The following is a 22,653-nucleotide window of genomic DNA, read 5'->3' as shown; positions in this document are numbered from 1 at the left end:
CCTCTGCCTGCTGTTTACTGTAGAGCTGCTTCACATACTCCCCCTTGATGACCGTCACCATGGATGTCAGACATGCCTCCACCTCCTCCGGGTCCACTTGCAACAGCATCTACACAAACATCACATCCGTTATCCTACAAATCTCTGCTCATCTGTAAACTTCAAAGAGTGAGCTGGGTTGAGAGACCCTTTGGACGTTTTTTCTATTCCATGTGTGTCAGCTTAATGATTGAAGAAAGCCTGAAGTCTCAGACATTTACCACTTAGAATGGTGCTGCCAAACAAATCAGGTGAACCTGGGATTTTGTTATCATGCAACCGTGCAGAGCAAATAGAGCCTCTTTTAGAAAACTAGATCCCCATTCCCCTGCTATGTTCAAGATGAGGACTTGGCCACATCTCTGGCTTATGCGATCTTTGTGTTGCACACAAACTTACTGATGCCACTTTCACAGCTCCATTGGGGTCCATGAGGACTGCTGCATCCTGCTCATTGGAGTCAAACCGGATGTTACCAAGGTGCAGCACGCTGGCTATCACAGTGAACACTTCTAGTTGTTCCTGAAACAACAAAAAAAGTTTTGACCTAACTCCAAAGTTGTATGTACCGTAATCATCGTAATAACTGCCTTGGGTTCTGAGGAAATTGACATATGGGGGTGCTGAGGAAATTGACATATGGGGGTGCTTATGCCTTAAACAACAGCATATATTTTCAGAAAGTGAGCGGTAGTGAACAAACAGTTCAAACGTCAATGAAACTAAAACTTTTCGATAATAGTTACTGAACAATAAAATACCCCAATCAGCGCTTCTGTCTTATGAGTGAGTGAGTGAGTATGGTTTTACGCCACTTTTAGCAATATTCCAGCAATATCACGGCGGGGGGACACCAGAAATGGGCTTCACACATTGTACCCATGTCGGGAATCGAACCCGGGTCTTCGGCGTGACGAGCGAACGCTTTAACCACTAGGCTACCCGACCGCCCCTCTGTCTTATGAAAAATATACTTTAATATAAACAAGAAAATTGAGTTGGTCACTTACATTTTCAGCCTTTGTAGGGACTGCTTATAAGGATTACTTACAGATTGGTTTAGAAGTTGGTCGGGGGCATTTATTGGAGCAGGGCGTATAATACGTCAAATACGGTATATCGTTTATTCTAATGTTTTCAGTGACAACTCTGTAGCTCCGGTCAAATGTCAACTTATCGTACCTCGTCTGTGAAGCCGACCAGATCCATGGCGTTACACAGTTCCTCGTATCTCCCCTTCAAAATGCCACTTTTCTGTTGCAGCACCTTGGCGCCTTTGGACAGATACCTGGAAGAATGACATCAGGTATATTCTTTAGTTGGTAAGTAAAGTCTGACAGGGTATATTCTCCAGTTGGTAAGTAAGATCAGACAGGGTATATTCTTTAGGTGGTAAATAAAGTCAGACAGGATATATTCCCTATTTGGTAAATAAGACCATATTCTCAACTACAAACATAAATAGCCCAAGGGAAAATACTGCCTTCATTCTAATCTGTTTATTTATCACAAACAAGCTGACTCTCTTTACATCAATGGCATATTGCATTAATTTCCAGAATTCCTGATATGTGAAGTGTAAAGCCATATTATCAACGTAATTCTTTTTGAAGTATGGCCACAGCTGAAGAACCACAGACTACTCTAAACAAGAACTATAAAACATAAAAAGGTAAAAGGAATTCATTCAAATTCATGCTCAACTGGTATGCATCATGGCATTGATCCTATGACCTTCACCCTGGTGACATTATCCTGACCTACCTGAACTTGGCCACGTCCCTGAGAACGAATTTGTCCTGCTGTTCTGGGGAGAGTCCCGCAAACAAGTAGTGAAAGATGTGGAAGTTTTCCTCCCCAGGACTCTGCCGTACGACCCGCGACTTCTCCAGCAGGTACTCTGAGATCTTGGCACCCATCACTGACCGGAGGAATGGAGGTTAGTATGACACACACAGGTCAGTATATCAGTATATCAATCTTAGGCTTCCCTGAGACAAGACTCAGTGTAAGACATAGACTCACACAGGTCAGTATATCATCCTAAGGCTTCCCTGAGACATTAGATTCAGTGTCAAGACATAGACACACACAGGTCAGTATATCATCCTAAGGCTTCCCTAAGACATTAGATTCAGTGCCAGACATAGATACACACAGGTCAGTATATCAATCTTAGGCTTCCCTGAGACATTAGATTCAGTGCCAGACATAGACACACACAGGTCAGTATATCATCCTAAGGCTTCCCTAAGACATTAGATTCAGTGCCAGACATAGACACACACAGGTCAGTATATCATCCTAAGGCTTCCCTAAGACATTAGATTCAGTGCCAGACATAGACACACACAGGTCAGTATATCATCCTAAGGCTTCCCTGAGACATTAGATTCAGTGCCAGACATAGACTCACACAGGTCAGTATATCATCCTAAGGCTTCCCTGAGACATTAGATTCAGTGCCAGACATAGACACACACAGGTCAGTATATCATGCTAAGGCTTCCCTGAGACATTAGATTCAGTGTCAAGACATAGACACACACAGGTCAGTATATCATCCTAAGGCTTCCCTGAGACATTAGATTCAGTGTCAAGACATAGACACACACAGGTCAGTATATCATCCTAAGGCTTCCCTGAGACATTAGATTCAGTGCCAGACATAGACACACACAGGTCAGTATATCATCCTAAGGCTTCCCTGAGACATTAGATTCAGTGCCAGACATAGACTCACACAGGTCAGTATATCATCCTAAGGCTTCCCTGAGACATTAGATTCAGTGCCAGACATAGACACACACAGGTCAGTATATCATCCTAAGGCTTCCCTGAGACATTAGATTCAGTGCCAGACATAGACACACACAGGTCAGTATATCATCCTAAGGCTTCCCTGAGACATTAGATTCAGTGCCAGACATAGACACACACAGGTCAGTATATCATCCTAAGGCTTCCCTGAGACATTAGATTCAGTGCCAGACATAGACACACACAGGTCAGTATATCATCCTAAGGCTTCCCTAAGACATTAGATTCAGTGCCAGACATAGACACACACGGGTCAGTATATCAATCTTAGGCTTCCCTGAGACATTAGATTCAGTGCCAGACATAGACTCACACAGGTCAGTATATCATCCTAAGGCTTCCCTGAGACATTAGATTCAGTGCCAGACATAGACACACACAGGTCAGTATATCAATCTTAGGCTTCCCTGAGACATTAGATTCAGTGCCAGACATAGACTCACACAGGTCAGTATATCATCCTAAGGCTTCCCTGAGACATTAGATTCAGTGCCAGACATAGACACACACAGGTCAGTATATCAATCTAAGGCTTCCCTGAGACATTAGATTCAGTGTCAAGACATAGACACACACAGGTCAGTATATCATCCTAAGGCTTCCCTAAGACATTAGATTCAGTGCCAGACATAGACACACACAGGTCAGTATATCATCCTAAGGCTTCCCTGAGACATTAGATTCAGTGCCAGACATAGACACACACAGGTCAGTATATCATCCTAAGGCTTCTCTAAGACATTAGATTCAGTGTCAAGACATAGACACACACAGGTCAGTATATCATCCTAAGGCTTCCCTAAGACATTAGATTCAGTGCCAGACATAGACACACACAGGTCAGTATATCATCCTAAGGCTTCCCTGAGACATTAGATTCAGTGCCAGACATAGACACACACAGGTCAGTATATCATCCTAAGGCTTCCCTAAGACATTAGATTCAGTGTCAAGACATAGACACACACAGGTCAGTATATCAATCTTAGGCTTCCCTAAGACATTAGATTCAGTGCCAGACATAGACACACACAGGTCAGTATATCATCCTAAGGCTTCCCTAAGACATTAGATTCAGTGTCAAGACATAGACACACACAGGTCAGTGGTTGGTTTGAATCTAAACAACACTAGTGTCCAGAAATATGGTGCCCGGTAACCTCAGTTGACTCAAATTTGATAATAGAATGCATGTTGTATCACAGGCAACATGACAAGACTCACCAAGGCCTTTCCTGAACTTGAGCTGGATGTACTTGCCGAAGCGACTGGAGTTGTCGTTCATGTTGGTCTGGGCATTGCCGAATGCCTCCAGCAGTGGGTTCACCTGGAGGTCAACAAGAACAGGGCATCACAAATACTCATAGCGTGAGTAAGTGAGTTCGGCGTAATACCGCTTTGAACAGTATTTCAGCTATATCACAGTGTGTCAGCCCGAAATGACACAGATTGTAGATGCTTTCAAATTTGGTAGATTAAGTCATAGAGGTATGGTTATATTTCTTTATTAGTTGGAACATAAAATATAGTTTTATTTTCAAAACCATTAATCATGTTGATACAGAAATAGAATAAAAAGTCATGTGTTTAGGGTGTTCCATTGAAATAGTCAGTAGTTAAAAAACAAAGAAAAACGTATGTCGAGTTTTTCATTGAATGACAATAAATACATTGACTTTCCTTACAGTTATAATGAACCTGTTTTGAAGCTGAAAAATTGAAAAAAGATTGAAGAATTGAAAAAAAGGACTAAAATTGATGCCAGATAAACATTTGGATGAACCAAACCATAATCTAGAGACACAACTGATGGTTATACCTGGTCTTGGTTGGACTGAAGCTGTATAAAAATTAAGTGTGAAACGATCTACCGATATTCCAATGCATCGCGATACCTCACCAACGATACGATACACGATACGCGTTGGTCTATTTATCGATGCGCCATGATACTGAATGCACATCTTAGTACAATGTTCTCTTGTAATGCATCCTTCAATATAGCGCTAACTCTGTTTATTGAGCGCGGTAACGCATGGCTCCCAAAACTTACTTACATTTTAATAAGCTCAAGTTTCTTCACTGACACGATGTTTTTCCCAATCACAAAAGAAAACATTATCAGTGCGAGCAGGGAACACTGGAAATACTAGTCAATAAATACAAACTCAAGTACGCAATTCAATCCTCTTATTATACTATCTGGTTATAAAAACGTGTTCAATGTATATCTGGACTTATGTTTGTAATTTAACAGTAATAACACTTGCGCATAACACTCAATAAATATGTTTTTTTACACTATGAATCATAAACAACTATTATTCTAATCCTTTGTCAAACTCTGAAGCGTACATCATAGATCGTGTTAGGTAGGCAGAACATTTACTGTTGTGTTGGTAATCTACCCCCTACGACTCCAACTCTGTTAAGAGAGGGTATCACTTTCCCTTGACAATGTTGATATTTATTTTTTCTGAAAAAGAACCTGAAGTTAAACTATTCATACTGCGAAGTGCATCGATTATTTACTGGTGTTTGAACTTTGAAGCTTCCTGCTGTTTTGAAATTTGACATGTTTTGACGGAAAGTGAGAGAAAGTTCCACTTAACATGTAGTCTTGTTATTATAAACTATTTTTGACTGTTCCAAAATCATGAAAGGTCCAAGCCTGACATGCTTGAAGCCTTGAAATTTAATAAATGCTGGAGTACTCTCTTTTTTATCGTTGTGTATCGAGATACATATCGTATCGTGACCAGAATATCGAGATACGTATCGTATCGTGACCTTCCTGTATCGTTGCAGCCCTAATAAAAATGTTAAATTTTGTGTGTATTGCATTTTGTTTGTTGGATTGTGTGAAGTATTGTGAGACTGTATTCAGTAAGAGGAAGATGCTCTAGTCTTGGTGGGTACCTGTAGAATCTGCTGCTCCAGCTGGGCGGTGGACGACTGGACGTTGCCCCCGCACAGACTGATCAACTGTTTAATGATGAGCTTCGTGCTCTCGGTCTTCCCTGCCCCACTCTCCCCGCTGATGAGGATGCACTGGTTGCTTGGGAGACGACCTCTCTGACCCAACATTGATTGGTAGGTAGCATCAGCAATGGCAAAGATGTGGGGTGGATTGTTGCTCTTCTTGGCTCCTCTGTACTTCTTGGCCTCCTGCAATGACACATTGATGCATGATACAGTGAGCACAGTGACACAATTACATGACACTGACATAATGACGTCACAGTTATTCAGCGATATGACAGCGACACAATGATACAGTAACACAATGATAGTAATACTATGACACAATGATACAGTGAGCACAGTGACACAATTACATGACACTGACATAATGACGTCACAGTTATTCAGCGATATAACAGCGACACAATGATACGGTAACACAATGATAGTAATACTATGACACAATGATACAGTGAGCACAGTGACACAATTACATGACACTGACATAATGACGTCACAGTGATTCAGAGATATGACAGCGACACAATGATACAGTAACACAATGATAGTAATACTATGACACAATGATACAGTGAGCACAGTGACACAATTACATGAAACTGACATAATGACGTCACAGTGATACAGCGATATGACAGTGACACAATGATACAGTAACACAATGATAGTAATACTATGACACAATGATACAGTGAGCACAGTGACACAATTACATGACACTGACATAATGACGTCACAGTGATACAGCGATATGACAGTGACACAATGATACAGTAACACAATGATAGTAATACTATGACACAATGATACAGTGATCACAGTGACACCGTGACACAACATCAGTGAGAACAAGCAGGAAATACTCATATCCCCCACCAATAAGTCTGGTTGTGTGCAAGACAAGAAAAATTGTACTATTTTCAAGATCTGCTCCAGAAATGTGCACTACCACCATTTTCTGTCTAAGTCAAAGCCATTGCCATGGAAAGTCGAAAAAATTACATTTTTCAAAAATTCCAAACTACCAAAAGACAATCTCATTAAAATCAGACCTTAGTTCTCGCTACCGCTAAACAAAGATCTGAAGACATCCCATTCGGGGTCACGTCATAACGACCTTTCATCCGGCCAATCAATGCGTCGCTTACCGAATATGAAAGTGACAGTCAGAATGTGATTTCTAATCATGCAATCTCGAAAACTTTAACATGGGGTATTCCAAACGATAGTTATGGGTTTGACAACTGAATCCTTACAATCTAGACCATCTATTAGCCATTCCAGAATGTTTTTTGAGAATTTGTCAAAATATGTTTCAAAGCGTAGTCGCCAATTTGAAATATGTGCCGTAAAGCACAAGAAAGCTGCCTTCTGATTGGTCATTCCATTGGTCGGTCAAAGTTCGTGCAAGGTCGGTTTGACGTGACCCGTAATGGGATGTCTTCAGATCTTTGTTTAGCGGTAGCGAGAACAAGGATTTGATTTTAATGAGATTGATCAAAAGGCAACAGTTCTCTATCTATGTGGCAAGTTTGGTTAAAATATCTCTCATGGTTTTTGCATGCTGCTCCGGAAACGAAACGTAATGGACAGAAGGACCCATTCCTATATCCCCCTTCCACTTCATGGCGGGGGATAATAATACAGTGACAGTGTCATGATAGTGATACAATGACAGTAACACAATGGTGCAGTAACACTGTGTCACAATGACTGACACAGTGACACATTATGACAGTAAGAAAAATACAGTGACACAGTGTCACGATAGTGACACAATGACAGTGAAACAATGACTGTAACACAATGACAATGACAGGGACACAGCAATAGTGAGAAAAATACAGTGACACAATGTCACAATAGTGACACAATGACAGTGAAACAATGACTGTAACACAATAAAAATGACAGGGACACAATGATAGTGAGAAAAATACAGTGACACAATGTCACAATAGTGACACAATGACAGTGACACAGTAACAATGATATGGTGATACTGAGTTAGTGAGTGAGTATGGTTTTACGCCGTTTTAGCAATATTCTATCACTATCATGGTGGGGGACACCAGAATGGGCTTCACACATTGTACCCATGTGGGGAATCAAACCCGGGCCTTTGGTGTGACAAGCAAAAGCTTTAACCACTAGGCTACCCCACCACCCCTGATGATACTGAAAGGGTGGCAGCGAGCTGGACCATCAAAGGGAGACATCGGACATCTGACCCAACCTGTAGGCCATGGGTTGTACATCAGTTACATCGAATAGTTCATGCATCTCAATCATAATTAGCTCTTTCATATTACCGTTTAGTATCCAAGTCCTAAATCTGGTATTACTAAAACTGACCATGTAAGATCACAAATATTGTGAAAACATGCAGGTCAGAAGAGGACAATATAGAATAGGGCCAATACCTGGTGTAATTATTAGAAAACTAAGTGAAAATTTGGGAAAAAGAGATGAGCAGTGATGAATGATTAGTTTGAGGAACAACGGGATTTACAGGTAGTTGGAACCCAAAGAGGGTAATGTCCATTTAGTTTATGGCAGAGCCCCTGGACCAGAGAAATCCTGACAATACGAGAGGTTCTGATTGTGCACAGTTTTGTATGACTAATATGAGCACATATGACAGGCTAAATTAAATTCAGCCAGTACATTGGTCATGACATTTCTGTCTGTGGTCTTGAGTAACATTATATCATAGATAGATTACAGAAAGGTCAACACTCACATTTTTGCCGTAAATCCCAATATCCTTGTATGGGTTGACTGCTATCAGGATATCTCCAACATATGTCTGAAATAAAAACAACACTGACATTGTTTGATCTGTTGTCAACTACACTGTGGACCAGACTACCGGTATATACACCACCCCGATTTGGTGACCCTGTCCCCATCCCATCATGGGGTATATACACTGGGGTATCCTGGTGTCAGGGGTATATACACTGGGGTATTCCTGGTGTCAGGGGTATATACACTGGGGTATCCTGGTGTCAGGGGTATATACACTGGGGTATCCTGGTGTCAGGGGTATATACACTGGGGTATCCTGGTGTCAGGGGTATATACACTGGGGTATCCTGGTGTCAGGGGTATATACACTGGGGTATCCCGGTGTCAGGGGTATATACACTGGGGTATCCTGGTGTCAGGGGTATATACACTGGGGTATCCTGGTGTCAGGGGTATATACACTGGGGTATCCTGGTGTCAGGGGTATATACACTGGGGTATCCTGGTGTCAGGGGTATATACACTGGGGTATCCTGGTGTCAGGGGTATATACACTGGGGTATTCCTGGTGTAAGGGGTACATACACTGGGGTATCCTGGTGTCAGGGGTATATACACTGGGGTATCCTGGTGTCAGGGGTATATACACTGGGGTATCCTGGTGTCAGGGGTATATACACTGGGGTATTCCTGGTGTAAAGGGTATATACACTGGGGTATTCATGGTATCCGGTGTATTCCTGGTGTCAGGGGTATATTCACTGGGGTATTCATGGTGTCTGAGGTATTCCTGGTGTCAGCGGTATGTACACTGGGGTATTCCTGTTGTCAGGGGTATATACACTGGCGTATTCCTGGTGTAAGGGGTATATACACTGGGGTATTCCTGGTGTCCAATGTATTCCTGGTATCAGGGGTATATACACTGGGGTATTCCTGGTGTCCGATGTATTCCTGGTGTCAGGAGTAAATATAAACTGGGGTATTCCTGGTGTCTGAGGTATTCCTGGTGTCAGCGGCATATACACTGGGGTATTCCTGGTGTCAGGGGTATATACACTGGGGTATTCCTGGGGTCAGGGATATATACACTGGGGTATTCCGGTGTCAGGGATATATACACTGGGGTATTCCTGGTGTCAGAGGTAAATATACACTGGGGTATTCCTGATTTCTGAGGTATTCCTGGTGTCAGGGTATATACACTGGGGTATTCCTGGTGTCTGAGGTATTCCTGGTGTCAGCGGTATATACACTGGGGTATTCCTGGTGTAAGGGGTATATACGCTGGGGTATTCCTGGAGTCAGGAGTATATACACTGGGGTATTCCAGGTGTCTGAGGTATTCCTGGTGTCAGCGGTATATACACTGGGGTATTCCTGGTGTAAGGGGTTTATACACTGGGGTATTCCTGGTGTAAGGGGTTTATACACTGGGGTATTCCTGGTGCCAGGTGTATATACACTGGGGTATTCCTGTGTCAGGGATATATACACTTGGGTATTGCTGGTATCTGGGGTATATACACTGGGGTATTCTTGGTGTCAGGGATATATACACTGGGGTGTTCCTTGTGTCAGGGGTATATACACTGGGGTATTGCTGGTGTCTGATGTATTCCTGGTGTCAGGGGTATATACACTGGAGTATTCCTGGTGTCAGGGACATATACACTGAGGTATTCCTGGTGTCAGGGATATATACACTGGGGTATTCCTGGTGTCAGGGGTATATACACTGAGGTATTCCTGGTGTCAGGGGTATATACACTGGAGTATTCCTGGTGTCAGGGATATATACACTGAGGTATTCCTGGTGTCAGGGGTATATACACTGGGGTATTCCTGGTGTCTGATGTAATCCTGGTGTTAGGTGTGTATATACACTGGGTATTCCTATAATATTGTGTTGCTTAGTGTCTTTATTCCACTTAACAGGTGTTCTTTGTAATTGTTAATGTAATTACAAATATATTCATTTTTTTTTAAACACATATACAAATTTATTTTTAAATAGTTGTAACATTCAAAACACTAAATTCATATTTAACTTAATAATGTATGTACAATGTTGTGCTTTCTCAGAGTGCAACCAGGAAAACAAAGGCAAGTTAACGGTGACATGTGACAACTAGCTTTGTTTGAGACAACCATCAATCATCACCAGGACAGGGCGACAGTAAGGCTTGATAACGATGACATATACAACCCCCCCTGCAGTATGAACCCATCAACCCTCCAGATATGTCATGCCAGTTGTCAAACTCACCCTCACAAAAATATCCATGTATAACCAGGATCATCCCCATACAAACTCTCACTTCTATCTGATATTTTCTGCATTAGATGGAATTTGTCTTTTATATATCAAAACAAAATGATCCTAAAAATAAACTTTCACAAGATTATACCTTTTTTTATTGTTAAAGTATGAACATATTGTACAGAGCTATAAGAATCAGTATTTATTAAACAGTAAAAAACAAGTATGATTAATACATTGTACATACATGAACTTTGTCTGGTGCATAACCATATTTTTCACCTCTGACCCATATCACAGACAATACACGGAGATCACTGTAGAAATGAGTCAACTGTCAAGCCTCATGAGACGTTATAACATTCATAGCCAGACGCATATTCTTTGATTTTGTCTTCTACCACGCCGACCTAAATTTACTTCCTAGTTGGGGGGTAACGTGTCAACCGTATCTGTCATATCAATGACGTAAATTGTCATGTGTTGACTTATTAGAACAATGTACACACAGCATACGATAAACGACATTTCTTAACAAGTACGGTTACGTGTCTAACACGAGCACTATGTTCTACTATCAGCTCGCCCGTCAATATGTACAGGACACTTGATAAGACGACGCCCCAGGACAAGTGTATGCGGGGCACCCAGAATGCTACCCGTTCCAGTCAATGACTCGGTAGCTCGCAAATGTCTAAAGACGAACAAAACAGCTTTCAACTCACGTATATTCGGCCTCTCCTGTATCGTTCACGTAATTCTCCTAGTAGAATTTGCTCGTCAAGTTTGGCTAACGTGGCCAAATCGTCAACGTCTCCTACGGGCGGTCTGTCCATGTTTACTTCTGCACTGAAAGTAAAGTTTAGATGATCGAAGTGGGCAGGGCAGCTGGGACGGATCGCCGGCAAGGCTAAATATAGTAACAATACTCTTAAGCCAACACGAGGCGTGACGTCACTGTTGATATCATACACACCGCAAACATATATATATATGTGTGTTTTCGCGTTAAGTCATTTACGTAAATAAATGAAGATCTAAATACCTTAACACACATGTGTCGAGTCATGTATCGCGTTAAATCATTTACGTAGATAAATGAAGATCTAAATACCTTAAAGCACATGTGTCGCGTCATGTATCGTGAGTGTGAGTGTATATTCTGGTTAAACATTTATTGAAAGGGAGGTGAGATTGACATGCACAGTCATGAGTTCATCTCACCTGTAAACACGCGACAGTCTCTAAGTGTAGGAGGGGTGGTCGTGGGATGACTGTCGAACGTCAAGTAATCTATTATTGGAAAATCAAAATGATGATGAATTCTTTTTAGACTCCTATAATATCAACAAAATATGAATATTTAGTTAATGTTTCGTGGAGGAAACATATATTTATTTCCGCTTATTGATTTTTATAGTGTCTCGTGGACGTTAATCACATACTATCATGAAAACCATTATTTTAATTACAAATGCCCATTCATAGGGTTATAAACCCAAACTGATATTAAATTGTGAAAGTTTCACAACAAACGTTCATCGCCCGTCTCTCTCTCTCTCTCTCTCTCTCTCTCTCTCTCTCTCTCTCTCTCTCTCTCTCTCTCTCTCTCTCTCTCTCTCTCTCTCTCTCTATATATATATATATATATATAGCTTACTATTGTATCTGTCTGTGTCATATCTTAACAGATATTCGCTATGATACTGTTTACATGTGCAACTTTCAATAGAAATAATAATTTAGTGTACTTTTCGATAAATTGTTAAAGGCGACTATGCTTGTCATAAGAGGCGACTAACGGGATCGGGTGGTCAGGCTCGCTGACTTGGTTGATGCATGTCATTGATCCCAATTACGTGGGTCGATGCTCACGATATCAATCACTGGATTGGCTGGTCTAGACTCGATTATTTACAGACCGCCGTCATATAGCTGGAATATTGCTGAGTGCGGTGTTAAACATAAACAACCAACCAACGATAAATTGCTTCGAATCTTTGGTGTTAAGATGTCCATATGATACCTCCAATATGTCACTGAACGGCGTTTGTGAAGGTAACTACAATACATATGGGGTTTTATAACAAGATGCCGTATATATAATGATGGTTTCGTCCAGCTATATTTAAACGACCGTGAAATGTTGATGTTGAGTATGAATTGACTCAAATGTCAACATTCAAGCCATGTCTCGACGGGATGGCACTGAAAATGGGCTTGTGGGGATAATTCCATGTGGGGAATCGAACTTCCGCCACGAGTGAACACTTTAGCTACTATAGGCAACGCCATCGCCATGTCGGGTAGTTAAAACAGAGGGAGCAACACTGAACGCTATAGCTCTGGCGTCGTCAAGGAAAATCTAACACGTTGACGGGTTGTTTATGAAGTGGATTTGGTATTTCTGTCTGTGCGATCAATACCACAACCGTTATGAGCACTGCATAAATATAATTCATTATGGCGGCGGACTTAATCTCGTGTTTGGCAATGGCGAGAGACGAGTCGAGTGTAGGTTCTGTGTGTTCGTGGGTGCGTGGGTGCGTCTGTGGTTGTGCTCTTAATTTATCTTCATAGGTCCGCATCCGTTGTCTACGGGATAGAGCACCTGTCAGGAGAGCGGAAAGTTGGTGGTTCGATCCCCGGCCGCGGCACACCAAAAGAAATTGAAAGATGGTACTTGTTGTTACCCTTCCTGGCACTCCGTATTCGTCTTAGGATTGTACCATTATATATAGCATTTTTCATGCACGCACCCCAAGTACATGTGGCATTTTTCCATGAACCCCTCCCCATACAGTTGTGATACATTTTGAAAACCCCGCTCTTTTGCTGTGTCATCGTTTCATTCAGTATCTCAGTGGGTAAGCACTATAAATCGGCATCAGTCCGGACTAGTACAAGCTTAGCAGTCACACACAAACACACACACACGTGCATGCACAACGCTGAAAAAGTGCAATAATCTTGGACACGACGTTAAACCCATTTCACCTCACCTCACCTCTTCCATTAAATATGTCTAAATATGGTTGGTTGTCATCTAACGTAACGGTTTGAGACGTTGTTCCTAATATCATCCACTGGTCTGTCTGTCTTAGTCTCAATATTGCCATGTAGCTGTCATATTACTGAAAATAACCAAAGACATACAACTACAGTGTCAGAAGAAGACTAAATATTTTAGCAAATTCGTAAACAGGTAACTTTCCGAGCTTGTGTTTCCAATTCCGATAGTCCAAACAGTGGTATTTCTAAAACGAGGACTAACGAAGACTGAATATTTTGTCTTAAAAGATTATCGGATATTGACTTGGCATTATGACATGATACACTACGGTACAGAGGGCACACAGACATTGACTTGACATTATTTGATGTCATTCTGCGTATGTACCGTAGTGTATCATATAATGTCAGGTCAATGACTATGAGTGCTCCGCCCCAATTTGTATCATGTCATAATTGTTTAGGTGGTGTTTATAGTCTGTGAGGCGATGGCTAATTTCATACCGCTTAGGATTGAAACACATTCCTAAACATATCTTGTATGTATTTACATTCTCAACACATTTTTCACAGTGTGGTTTAAGTGGTGAATTATACCAATTTCATAAGTAAATATTTACTAAATTCGCTGTTTACTAACCTTCTGGTCGTTGTTACTAATTAAGTTAGTAGAATTTACTAGGCTTTTTTCTCAGTGTGGGAGGACGGATGACAGAAGCTCACATGACCGGAACGTGTTTGCGTTGTTAGTAAAAGAAGTCGGTAATATCGTTTCTGGACAGGCAAAGGTACAGTCGTGTTATAGCAGGAGCTATTATCAACGTCACTGGGACACAACAACATTCAGGTCACAAGCATGCCGCCGCATGCAGTTTGTTTCTTTGTTTGTTAACGCCGCAATATTCGGCGGTCTGTAAATAATCGAGTTTTGACCAGACAATCCAGTGATTGACATCATCAGCATCGATCCACGCAAGTGGGATCGATGACGTGCATCAACCAAGTCAGCGAGCCTAACCACCCGATCCCATTAGTCGCCTCTTACGACATGCATGGAAGACCTCGAATCTTCACGGGTATGGAAAGAGCGTCTGCCCGGAGAACGGAAGGGCGATCCCCTGGCTGCGACATACCAAAAGACGTGTTGGGGTCCTCAAAATGTATCAAAACTATGTGGGGAGGTGGTTCATGGAAAAATGCCACTTGCTTGGGGCGGGTGCATGGAAAATGGTATACACAATGGTACAGGCACCCGTTCGTTCATAGTTCTTTCATATCAGCTTTCCTATACTTCATCGTTTATGTCGTATAAGTTTTGATCTCGCTTCCATTCAACCATGACAGTGTGTTATAGTCTGCTAGTAAACCCTGATTCGCACACTCGCGAATTGAAATACCGTATTTTCGCTGATAGACGCAGGCATCGTAACATTTGCCGAATAGAGACCGGATCCCTAATTGATGCCGGTTATAGTGCAACACATTAAATGAATGATTACGATTTGCAAACCGCATACGGTGAAGAAATACAGTCCGTAACAATACATTCCGAGGTGTCTTTTACGGGAAATATGGTATATGATCCTTTTTCTGGGAATGCGGTATAATGAAGTTTATGCCATTGTACTCGCGGTCACTTAAGTTCGGCGGATCGGTTTTATTCCAAATAGCAACGCTTGGGTATATTACATATGACATTTGAAATATTCACACAGTACGTAAAGTATCCCGATACAGTAATTCATACATAAATTTATTCAAACAGTTACGTGTTGTCTAGTGTTTTATAAAAGCTTCTTAACGACTCTCTTCCGCATTTTTTGGCCAAACCGGTCTTCTTTAATACAGCTGCTCCAACAAAAGGGTATAGTCTGTACAGACATTCAATAACTAGGCAATCTTATCCCTAGTTCCAAAGCATTCTTTAAGTTATGCTAATGCGCGTTGTAAACACGTAACGTGATCCTTTCTGCGCCCTTACGGCAATAAAGTCAAACAAGGAATTTGGGTTCAGTGTTGAAGGAAGTCTTTTTATCTGAGGTCATAACTTGTATGAAGCCTATGTCATTTACATCGAATCTATTTGCGGCAACCACAGTTTCACGGATACGAAGATCTAATACATATAATACATGACACATTTTATGGATAACTTCTTTTATTCTTTATCACTGCGTTTCAGGGGTATACTTCTTGTTCCGTCAACATGCGAATGTTCGGGTGAACGACGAATTGGCAATAAGTATCTCTGAAACGTCGTGACGTATAGAACTCTATCCCACTATGTCAACCTAAGCTACGATTTCATATATCGTTAATGTCTTGAGCTTGAGGCTGCTTGTTACGGCAAACACGGCAAAGTTTCTTTCCAGCGCCGTTAGGAGGCGCTCCAATAAGAGCACTGTTTATAAGCTTGCGGACCCACTGCAGCGCCGCCAGGTGTCGTTACCCCTACGCTGACTAGTAGTCAGGCACTGCGAAGGAGTTTGGAACTCATCGTCAAGGAATATTTCAAAATGGCGGACCAACCAAAACATAATGCACCACACGGAATGGAACCGTACGATTTGGGTAAAAATTCGGATCTTGGTGCCCTCAGCGCAGAGCAACAGGAGAGACTAAACAAGTTTAAGGTTATGTATTGATAGAAATAACGTTTTATACAGTGAAATGAATAAGCGTGTTGATTTTCAGAAAATGTTCGGTTTTCGATCAAAACAAGCTGCCAAATTCGTTGGTTGCGAAGGCCCCCTTTACATGTTTGTTGAAATAATTAAGCATTATTGTCCAGACAAATGTATTTATTGCAATGACATATATGATTGCTGGTCACCGACCAGTTCTCGATATTTTGTTTATTCGTGTTAATTCTGAAATGAAAAGCTCTGCATCGATGTCATTGTCAGAGATCAAAATGTGAATATGGAATAGTGTTAGACGATCTTAGAACAAAGGGTACACAGATAAATGTTACCATTGTTACTATACTCTGGCTTCAAACAAGACATTGTTTAATTGAAGCACTGGTATAATTTCAACAGTATTGTCAGAAGGTACGTTCTTTGGGAGTATGTCAAATGGGCCAAATGTCAAAAGAACCTAAGACAGCCTAGTCAAAATGGTTAAATCCAAAAGTCAAAATGGTCACAAACCAAAATCAAAATGACCGCATGAAAAGGTCAAAACAACCACACTTAACAGTCAAAATGGTAACATGAAGAAATAGTGTTGTTTTCTGTTTGTTTGCTGTATTTATTTCATTAATCCAAAGGATTTAAATATACTTAAATTCTGTGTTGATTGACCTTTGATCATTAGTGAAAAAAATTGTGTGTGTTGTCATGACTTTTGTAATACATACCTTGAAAAAGCTCATCATGCCTGCTAATTGTGCAAACATGTACCAAAACTGTTTGCAATTGCTTGAGCCACTCCAGTTTGATAACGGTGTAAGAATCTACATTGAAACGTTGCTATATGTAATACACCAGAAGTTGTTATCCATACAGCTGTATGTTTTATTACTTGTTCGCAACTGAGTGTTTTGATATTTACATGATGTAAGTAATCTTGTTTAACTTGGCATGGAAAGTTGATTGATTGTTTAGTTATTCCTAGTTGAGTGGTTTATTTTTTGAAAGACAACTTGAAGTCTCAACAAAGACGGACATCTTAGTCCAGTTGAATTGCTATCAATTTGTGCAAATCTGAATGTTTATTTTGTCACAGTGATGACTTAAATTAAATCTAAAATGGAACAGTCTTAGTGCTGCACAAATGGTGATGATGATGCCTAAGCTGCTATCAAAGATATTTGTTTTGAAATACATAAAGCTATAAAACATGAAATGTTTACTTTTATATCGTGAACAATGTGTTTGTGGCTGTTTCGAGGTGTGGCCCTTTTTACCATTTGTTGACTACAATCTGTTTCTTTGTCCAAAAACAAAATATTTTCCCATATAGGCCTATTGTCATTACTGGTGCTTTGTTCTGTTCAAAGGAGTTCTACAATTATTCAATGCTTTGGGGGGGAGTCTGTATTACTGGACATGAATACAGTTAAAACATTATAAATTGTTTTTTGTGCAGGTGCAGACAAGGATGGCAAATGAGAAGTATCTGCGCGACCACCCGGAGGTTGAGTGCCTGCTAGCTGGCTTCTTAGGGTAAGGACGTCATCCTGCTTCAATGTCACAGCTTCATGACCTTCACTGTCAGTGCATTGATTCCCCCATGCATATTTCTGAGAAAGTCCCATGTTTCCATGGTTATGCATGCTTATCACACAGTGTTCATGGTGTGTGTGATAACATGTCCTGATTGTGTTGATTGTTCCTCCTGCTGTCAACCACTAAGTGGTTGGCTTGAGTTGATTAATCACAGGCCATGTGGCAAGGATAGGTATTATTAACTGTAGCATAATGCAACATTCACTCCCTCACTGCAGTGATTAAGTTAAGACACTTCATTGAACTATTGATAGGTACATTTGGTGATGTTAAACTATACTCCTGGACTTAAGACTTTTGTAGCTGTTGCATTATCATGTTTCGCTCACTCGCAAGATTTATCCATCTCCCAATGAAACAAAAACAGAATGTTCCTAAGTTTTACAACTGAATTTATCCTGATGTTAAGAACATACTCAAATCATTTGTCACAGTTGACTATAGGTGTTCCCAGTGAATGTATCGTGTTAATAAATATTAGATCTGATTCTTTGTTTCAAGTGATGTTCTGAAGAAGAGGCCTGACAATATCCGGGAATTTGCTGCAGGTGAGGATGTATAGAGTGAACCAAACAGTGGAGAGGAGAGAAATCTAAAACACAACTGACCCTGAGATCCAATGGCTAAATCTATAAATGAAAGGGAGATGAGCGTGCATGTGACTCAGTGTTGGAAACACATACTCTTTAGTTTTTAAATAATGAAATTAATGTGAAAAATGCATCCCTTGTGAGTGTCCCTAGCTTGCATTTATACACTGACACATTTTCATGCTTGTGTGACTGTTCATCTGTAAACCATGGCCTTAAATCAGCACTTGACTGGGTACATTGTAATATCTGGTCACAGTTGGTTGATATAAGTTGAGGGGGCACGGGTAGCCCAGTCGTCTAAGGCGTCGTGATTCATTGTGCAGAGCTGCGTCCCTTGGACACACCAGAAACCTATGATTGTGGGTTCGAATCCCGGTTGCCCCGATTATGTTTCTAGGTTTGTCAGCACCATACCCGTGCTCGTGGGTTTCACTGAAGTGGTAAACGTCTGAGACCTGCATCACTTGGGGCTTTCCTCCCACATTAAGCTGACACATCGTTAACTTGAATATTGTGAAAAGGGGTGTTAACACCCAACTTACTCACTCACTGATATAAGTTGAACAAGCAGTAATGACAGTCAACAACCATGTATGCAGCATCTTCTTTGCAGTTTAGTCAAATAGACCTCTGCTCTTTGAGACTGCCCTGAGCAGTTGCAGCATTTGTGGTGAAAACATGGCGAAATAACATTTATATTTCCGTTCAAATAGAAATGTTAGAAATGTGTAGACCCCTGATGATGTGTGTCTGTACTTTATTTGTAGACTACTTTACGGAACCAGGACTTCCTGACAAAGTTCAGACACAAATGGAGGAGAGACAGGCCAAGATCAAACAGAACCGAATACTGCAGAAGATATAGCCTGTTGCGTGACTGTGGCTGGCATCTGGTAGTTGGAGGAGAGCAACGTGGACCAATGTTCTGTCATTTATCTCAAACTGTGTTCATCAAATGTCAATCATTTAAAAACATAAGTTTGTCAATCGTAAAGCCTAGTGTTTAAGATGCAACCAGGGCCTGTAGCAGTAACCATGGTAACACCTATCAACAATATTGCCCAAGAGCTTCCCCTGTTTCATCAATTTTTGTATTCTGCCAATGGTATTAACTTGTTAAGTGTAGGAGCTTCAAGGTCTCATGATTTCCTTTTGCTATGTGGAGTTGAAGTGTTGTCCATCAATGTCAGCATGACTGTTGAGCTCCAGGGCTGTGTTTGTGTGTTGGGCCACTCAAACAAGATGGCGACTGTGTGCAGGCCTTGTTTGTTGTGATATAATAAATGGGAAATGTTTGTAAAGCATCCAGTTTGTCCTTCTAGTGCCTGTTTGTATGGGCGGAAGGGTTGTCATCCTTGTCATATCTCAGGCAGTTAATTACCTTTTTGTGCATAATCCTTTGTAGTATTTACCTCTGTTATTTACCACATTTATTTTTATTTTGATAGTTTGACACTTTCAGTTTTCTTTCTCCTGTATGTCTGGTCTACCTGGATGATGTTGGTATTGTAGGGTCAGCAGTGGATGAACAGGTGACAGGGGGGTTCGTGGAAGGGGAGACAAATCTTGCTGTCTTAAAGTGCCAGGCAGGTTATCCCTCTGAGTGGGTGATGAGTAGTATTGGCATTCATCACAGCAGTAACATCTTTAGACACTAGTCTTGTCAAATGTCTTTGAGTCTACAAAGTTCAGTTCAAAATAGTCCATAAATGTAATAAAATCCGTTAAAAAGGGATTCCAAGCGATGATTTCAGGCAAGAAGAAAAGTATTTTGCAAACACTGTATTAACTAACTGTCGCTGTGCTCTGACCTTTGCTAGAAAGGAAGATTCATCACATACAATATTTCATATACAGTAAACTACGGTTTTAACAAACTCAAAAGGGACCACCAATTTTAAGTCGCTATAACAGTACCTCATTATAAGCATATATGCAGCATATATACAGCAAATGGATGGGGCTCAAAAACAGTTCTTTATATCCGTAAGTTCGTTGTAGCTGTGTTCGCTACAACCGTAGTTTGCTGTATCTAGAAAGCAGTTTCTTGCTGGAATAGAATTATGTAAAACATGTAATGTTTCATATACATGGTAGAGTCATTCCTGTTGGTATTAGTGCATGATTGAGACCAGTCCCTGGTGTTGTTATGAGGAGGGTGAAGGTGCCACTCCACCAGTGCCTATATGTGATGCAGAGCATCCTCTATCCCCCCTCTGAAGCTTTTGTCTCACTTCATTGAAAGCCATGGGCAAGAGAGTCAATAGAGTGATATCTTTATAACATAGTTTTGTGATATGTGTTATTCTTGTTGCTTTTAATTTATACAAAATTGAATAAAATACTGGTACTTGTGCATCGTTGTCCTGGGGTTTCATTCTGTTTGTTTGTTTGTCTGTTTGTTTGTTTTTGTTGTTTAACGCCACACTCAGCAATAATCCAACTATATGACTGCAGTGTTTCCTTCTGCCAGACAGACAGACAGACAGACAGACATGTTTATTCAGTAAAAGGCCAATGGCCCAAAATACAGACATGTGAGCATGACATTTACAGGGCACAGAATTTATCATTAATTATTTTGTGAGCATAATATAAGAATTTACAAACTAGAAATAATGTTTGCTCATTATAATTACTTAGAAGATTTATTACATGAGAATTACTGTAATGAGTAGGCATAGGAAGAATAACAAGGTATTTTTGTCTTAGGGAAGAATATAAATTACAATTAAAGAGTACATGGAATTCGTCCTCAATGACATTAACGCCCTTACTACTACAATAGTTACAGAATCTGAGTGAACGGTCTGTTTTACTATATCTGCCAGTTTCTAAAGCTATTTTAAAATTTGAACATCTGAATTTAGTAAAAGCAATTCTTAGATGGGTAGGGAGTGGACATGACAAGTACCTTTCAACATTTAACATGGATTTAAAATGCTTATAAAAATCACATTTTGGAGAAGAGTTTACAGAAGCACTCCAGAATTGCTGTAAATTATCTTTGAGCCTTTGCTTAAAATGGAGAATGAAAGCTTTAGAGTCACCCACCTCTTGATTGAGCCATACAAAACCAAACCCAAATTGGAATAAAATATTTCTAACTTTAGTCGCCCAAGTTACCCGCCCAACATCATCTAAAGATTTAAGCATTAAATAGCATTGGGAAGATAATCTGTGGTGTTGAAGATGTAAGAGCCTTCACCAATATTTAATTACTTTAGTCAGCAGTTTCTTTCTGGAATAGAATTATGTAGCTGATAGTGGTAATGGTAATCATTGCTACATGTGACCCGTGAAATCGCGGGGTAGAATTGGTCTTCAGCTACCCTTGCTTGCCTACAGGCGACTATGCTTGTCGTAAGAGGCGACTAACAGATTGAGAAGTCAGGCTCACTTGACTTGGTTGATGCATGTCATCATATCCCAATTACGTAGATCGATGCTCATGATGTCAATCACTGGATTGTTAAGTCCAGACTCGATTATTTACAGACCGCCGTCATATAGCTGGAATATTGCTGAGTGCGGCGTTAAACAACAAACAAACAAACAAACAACATTGCCACATGCTGAGTACATACACATAGTGCCCCCCCCGTGTACCCACAGCAGGAGATCCAGAGCAGATATATCCCCCCATTACATCCTATTCATGATACCTTTTGTAAGAGTCGGTGGTACGCTGGCTGATTGTTGTCATGGATACCCAGTGGTGTAGATCGATGTTCTAGACTAACATCTAGTCTCTGAAATGAACACATCTTACATAAAAAACAGTTGTTCAGTTATCTTAATAAAAATATAATAAAAAGGAGCCTAGTGACTCTCTTCATTTTCAGATACTGCTGTGATCTAGACTTGCCAAACATTATAGACTTGCATGGGCTGTATTTGATATATATTTGTATCAGGGTCTGTAAGACAGACTAATCGATGTTCGTGCTGTCAAACA

The 22,653-nt window shown here is 40.7% G+C and overlaps 2 protein-coding genes across 5 annotated transcripts in view; one reads left to right on the top strand and one right to left on the bottom strand.

Moving 5' to 3' along the window:
- Positions 1 to 12,041, bottom strand: part of LOC139475432 (myosin-IIIb-like) — a 40,531-nt gene extending 28,490 nt beyond the window's left edge. For 3 of the 4 annotated variants that reach the window (XM_071258649.1, XM_071258659.1, XM_071258663.1), the window contains exons 1-8: positions 11,584 to 11,752; positions 8,588 to 8,653; positions 5,779 to 6,027; positions 4,084 to 4,186; positions 1,804 to 1,960; positions 1,222 to 1,327; positions 439 to 561; positions 1 to 109 (exon numbers count right to left, since the gene is read on the bottom strand). In XM_071258649.1, coding sequence (XP_071114750.1) covers positions 1 to 109; positions 439 to 561; positions 1,222 to 1,327; positions 1,804 to 1,960; positions 4,084 to 4,186; positions 5,779 to 6,027; positions 8,588 to 8,653; positions 11,584 to 11,694 — 1,024 coding nt within the window. In that variant the 5' untranslated portion in view covers positions 11,695 to 11,752. Of the gene's footprint in view, positions 110 to 438; positions 562 to 1,221; positions 1,328 to 1,803; positions 1,961 to 4,083; positions 4,187 to 5,778; positions 6,028 to 8,587; positions 8,654 to 11,583; positions 11,753 to 11,972 lie in introns of those variants that run through there. The other variant, XM_071258655.1, reaches the window with a different exon arrangement.
- A 4,278-nt stretch (positions 12,042 to 16,319) lies between these two features.
- On the top strand, positions 16,320 to 21,043 carry LOC139462682 (RIIa domain-containing protein 1-like). Its single transcript, XM_071244513.1, has 4 exons — positions 16,320 to 16,503; positions 17,963 to 18,039; positions 18,604 to 18,650; positions 19,463 to 21,043. Exons 1-4 carry the CDS (start codon positions 16,387 to 16,389, stop codon positions 19,558 to 19,560), a joined length of 339 nt encoding a protein of 112 aa, XP_071100614.1. The 5' UTR covers positions 16,320 to 16,386; the 3' UTR covers positions 19,561 to 21,043.
- The last annotated feature ends 1,610 nt before the right edge of the window (positions 21,044 to 22,653 follow it).

The sequence above is a fragment of the Haliotis cracherodii genome, unplaced genomic scaffold, assembly GCF_022045235.1.
Source record: "Haliotis cracherodii isolate W230 unplaced genomic scaffold, xgHalCrac1.p SCAF_1, whole genome shotgun sequence".
Lineage (NCBI taxonomy): Eukaryota > Metazoa > Mollusca > Gastropoda > Lepetellida > Haliotidae > Haliotis > Haliotis cracherodii.
Note: the sequence above shows the minus strand (reverse complement) of the source record. Positions and strands in the feature narration are given on the sequence as shown.

Bases quoted from the DNA above. Each gene is read 5' to 3' on its own strand.
- LOC139462682 (XM_071244513.1), top strand. From the start codon at position 16,387: ATGGCGGACCAACCAAAACATAATGCACCACACGGAATGGAACCGTAC. The intron at 16,504-17,962 runs GTTATGTATTGA...TTTTTTGTGCAG, and splicing joins AGAGACTAAACAAGTTTAAG to GTGCAGACAAGGATGGCAAA. The intron at 18,040-18,603 runs GTAAGGACGTCA...CTTTGTTTCAAG, and splicing joins CTGCTAGCTGGCTTCTTAGG to TGATGTTCTGAAGAAGAGGC.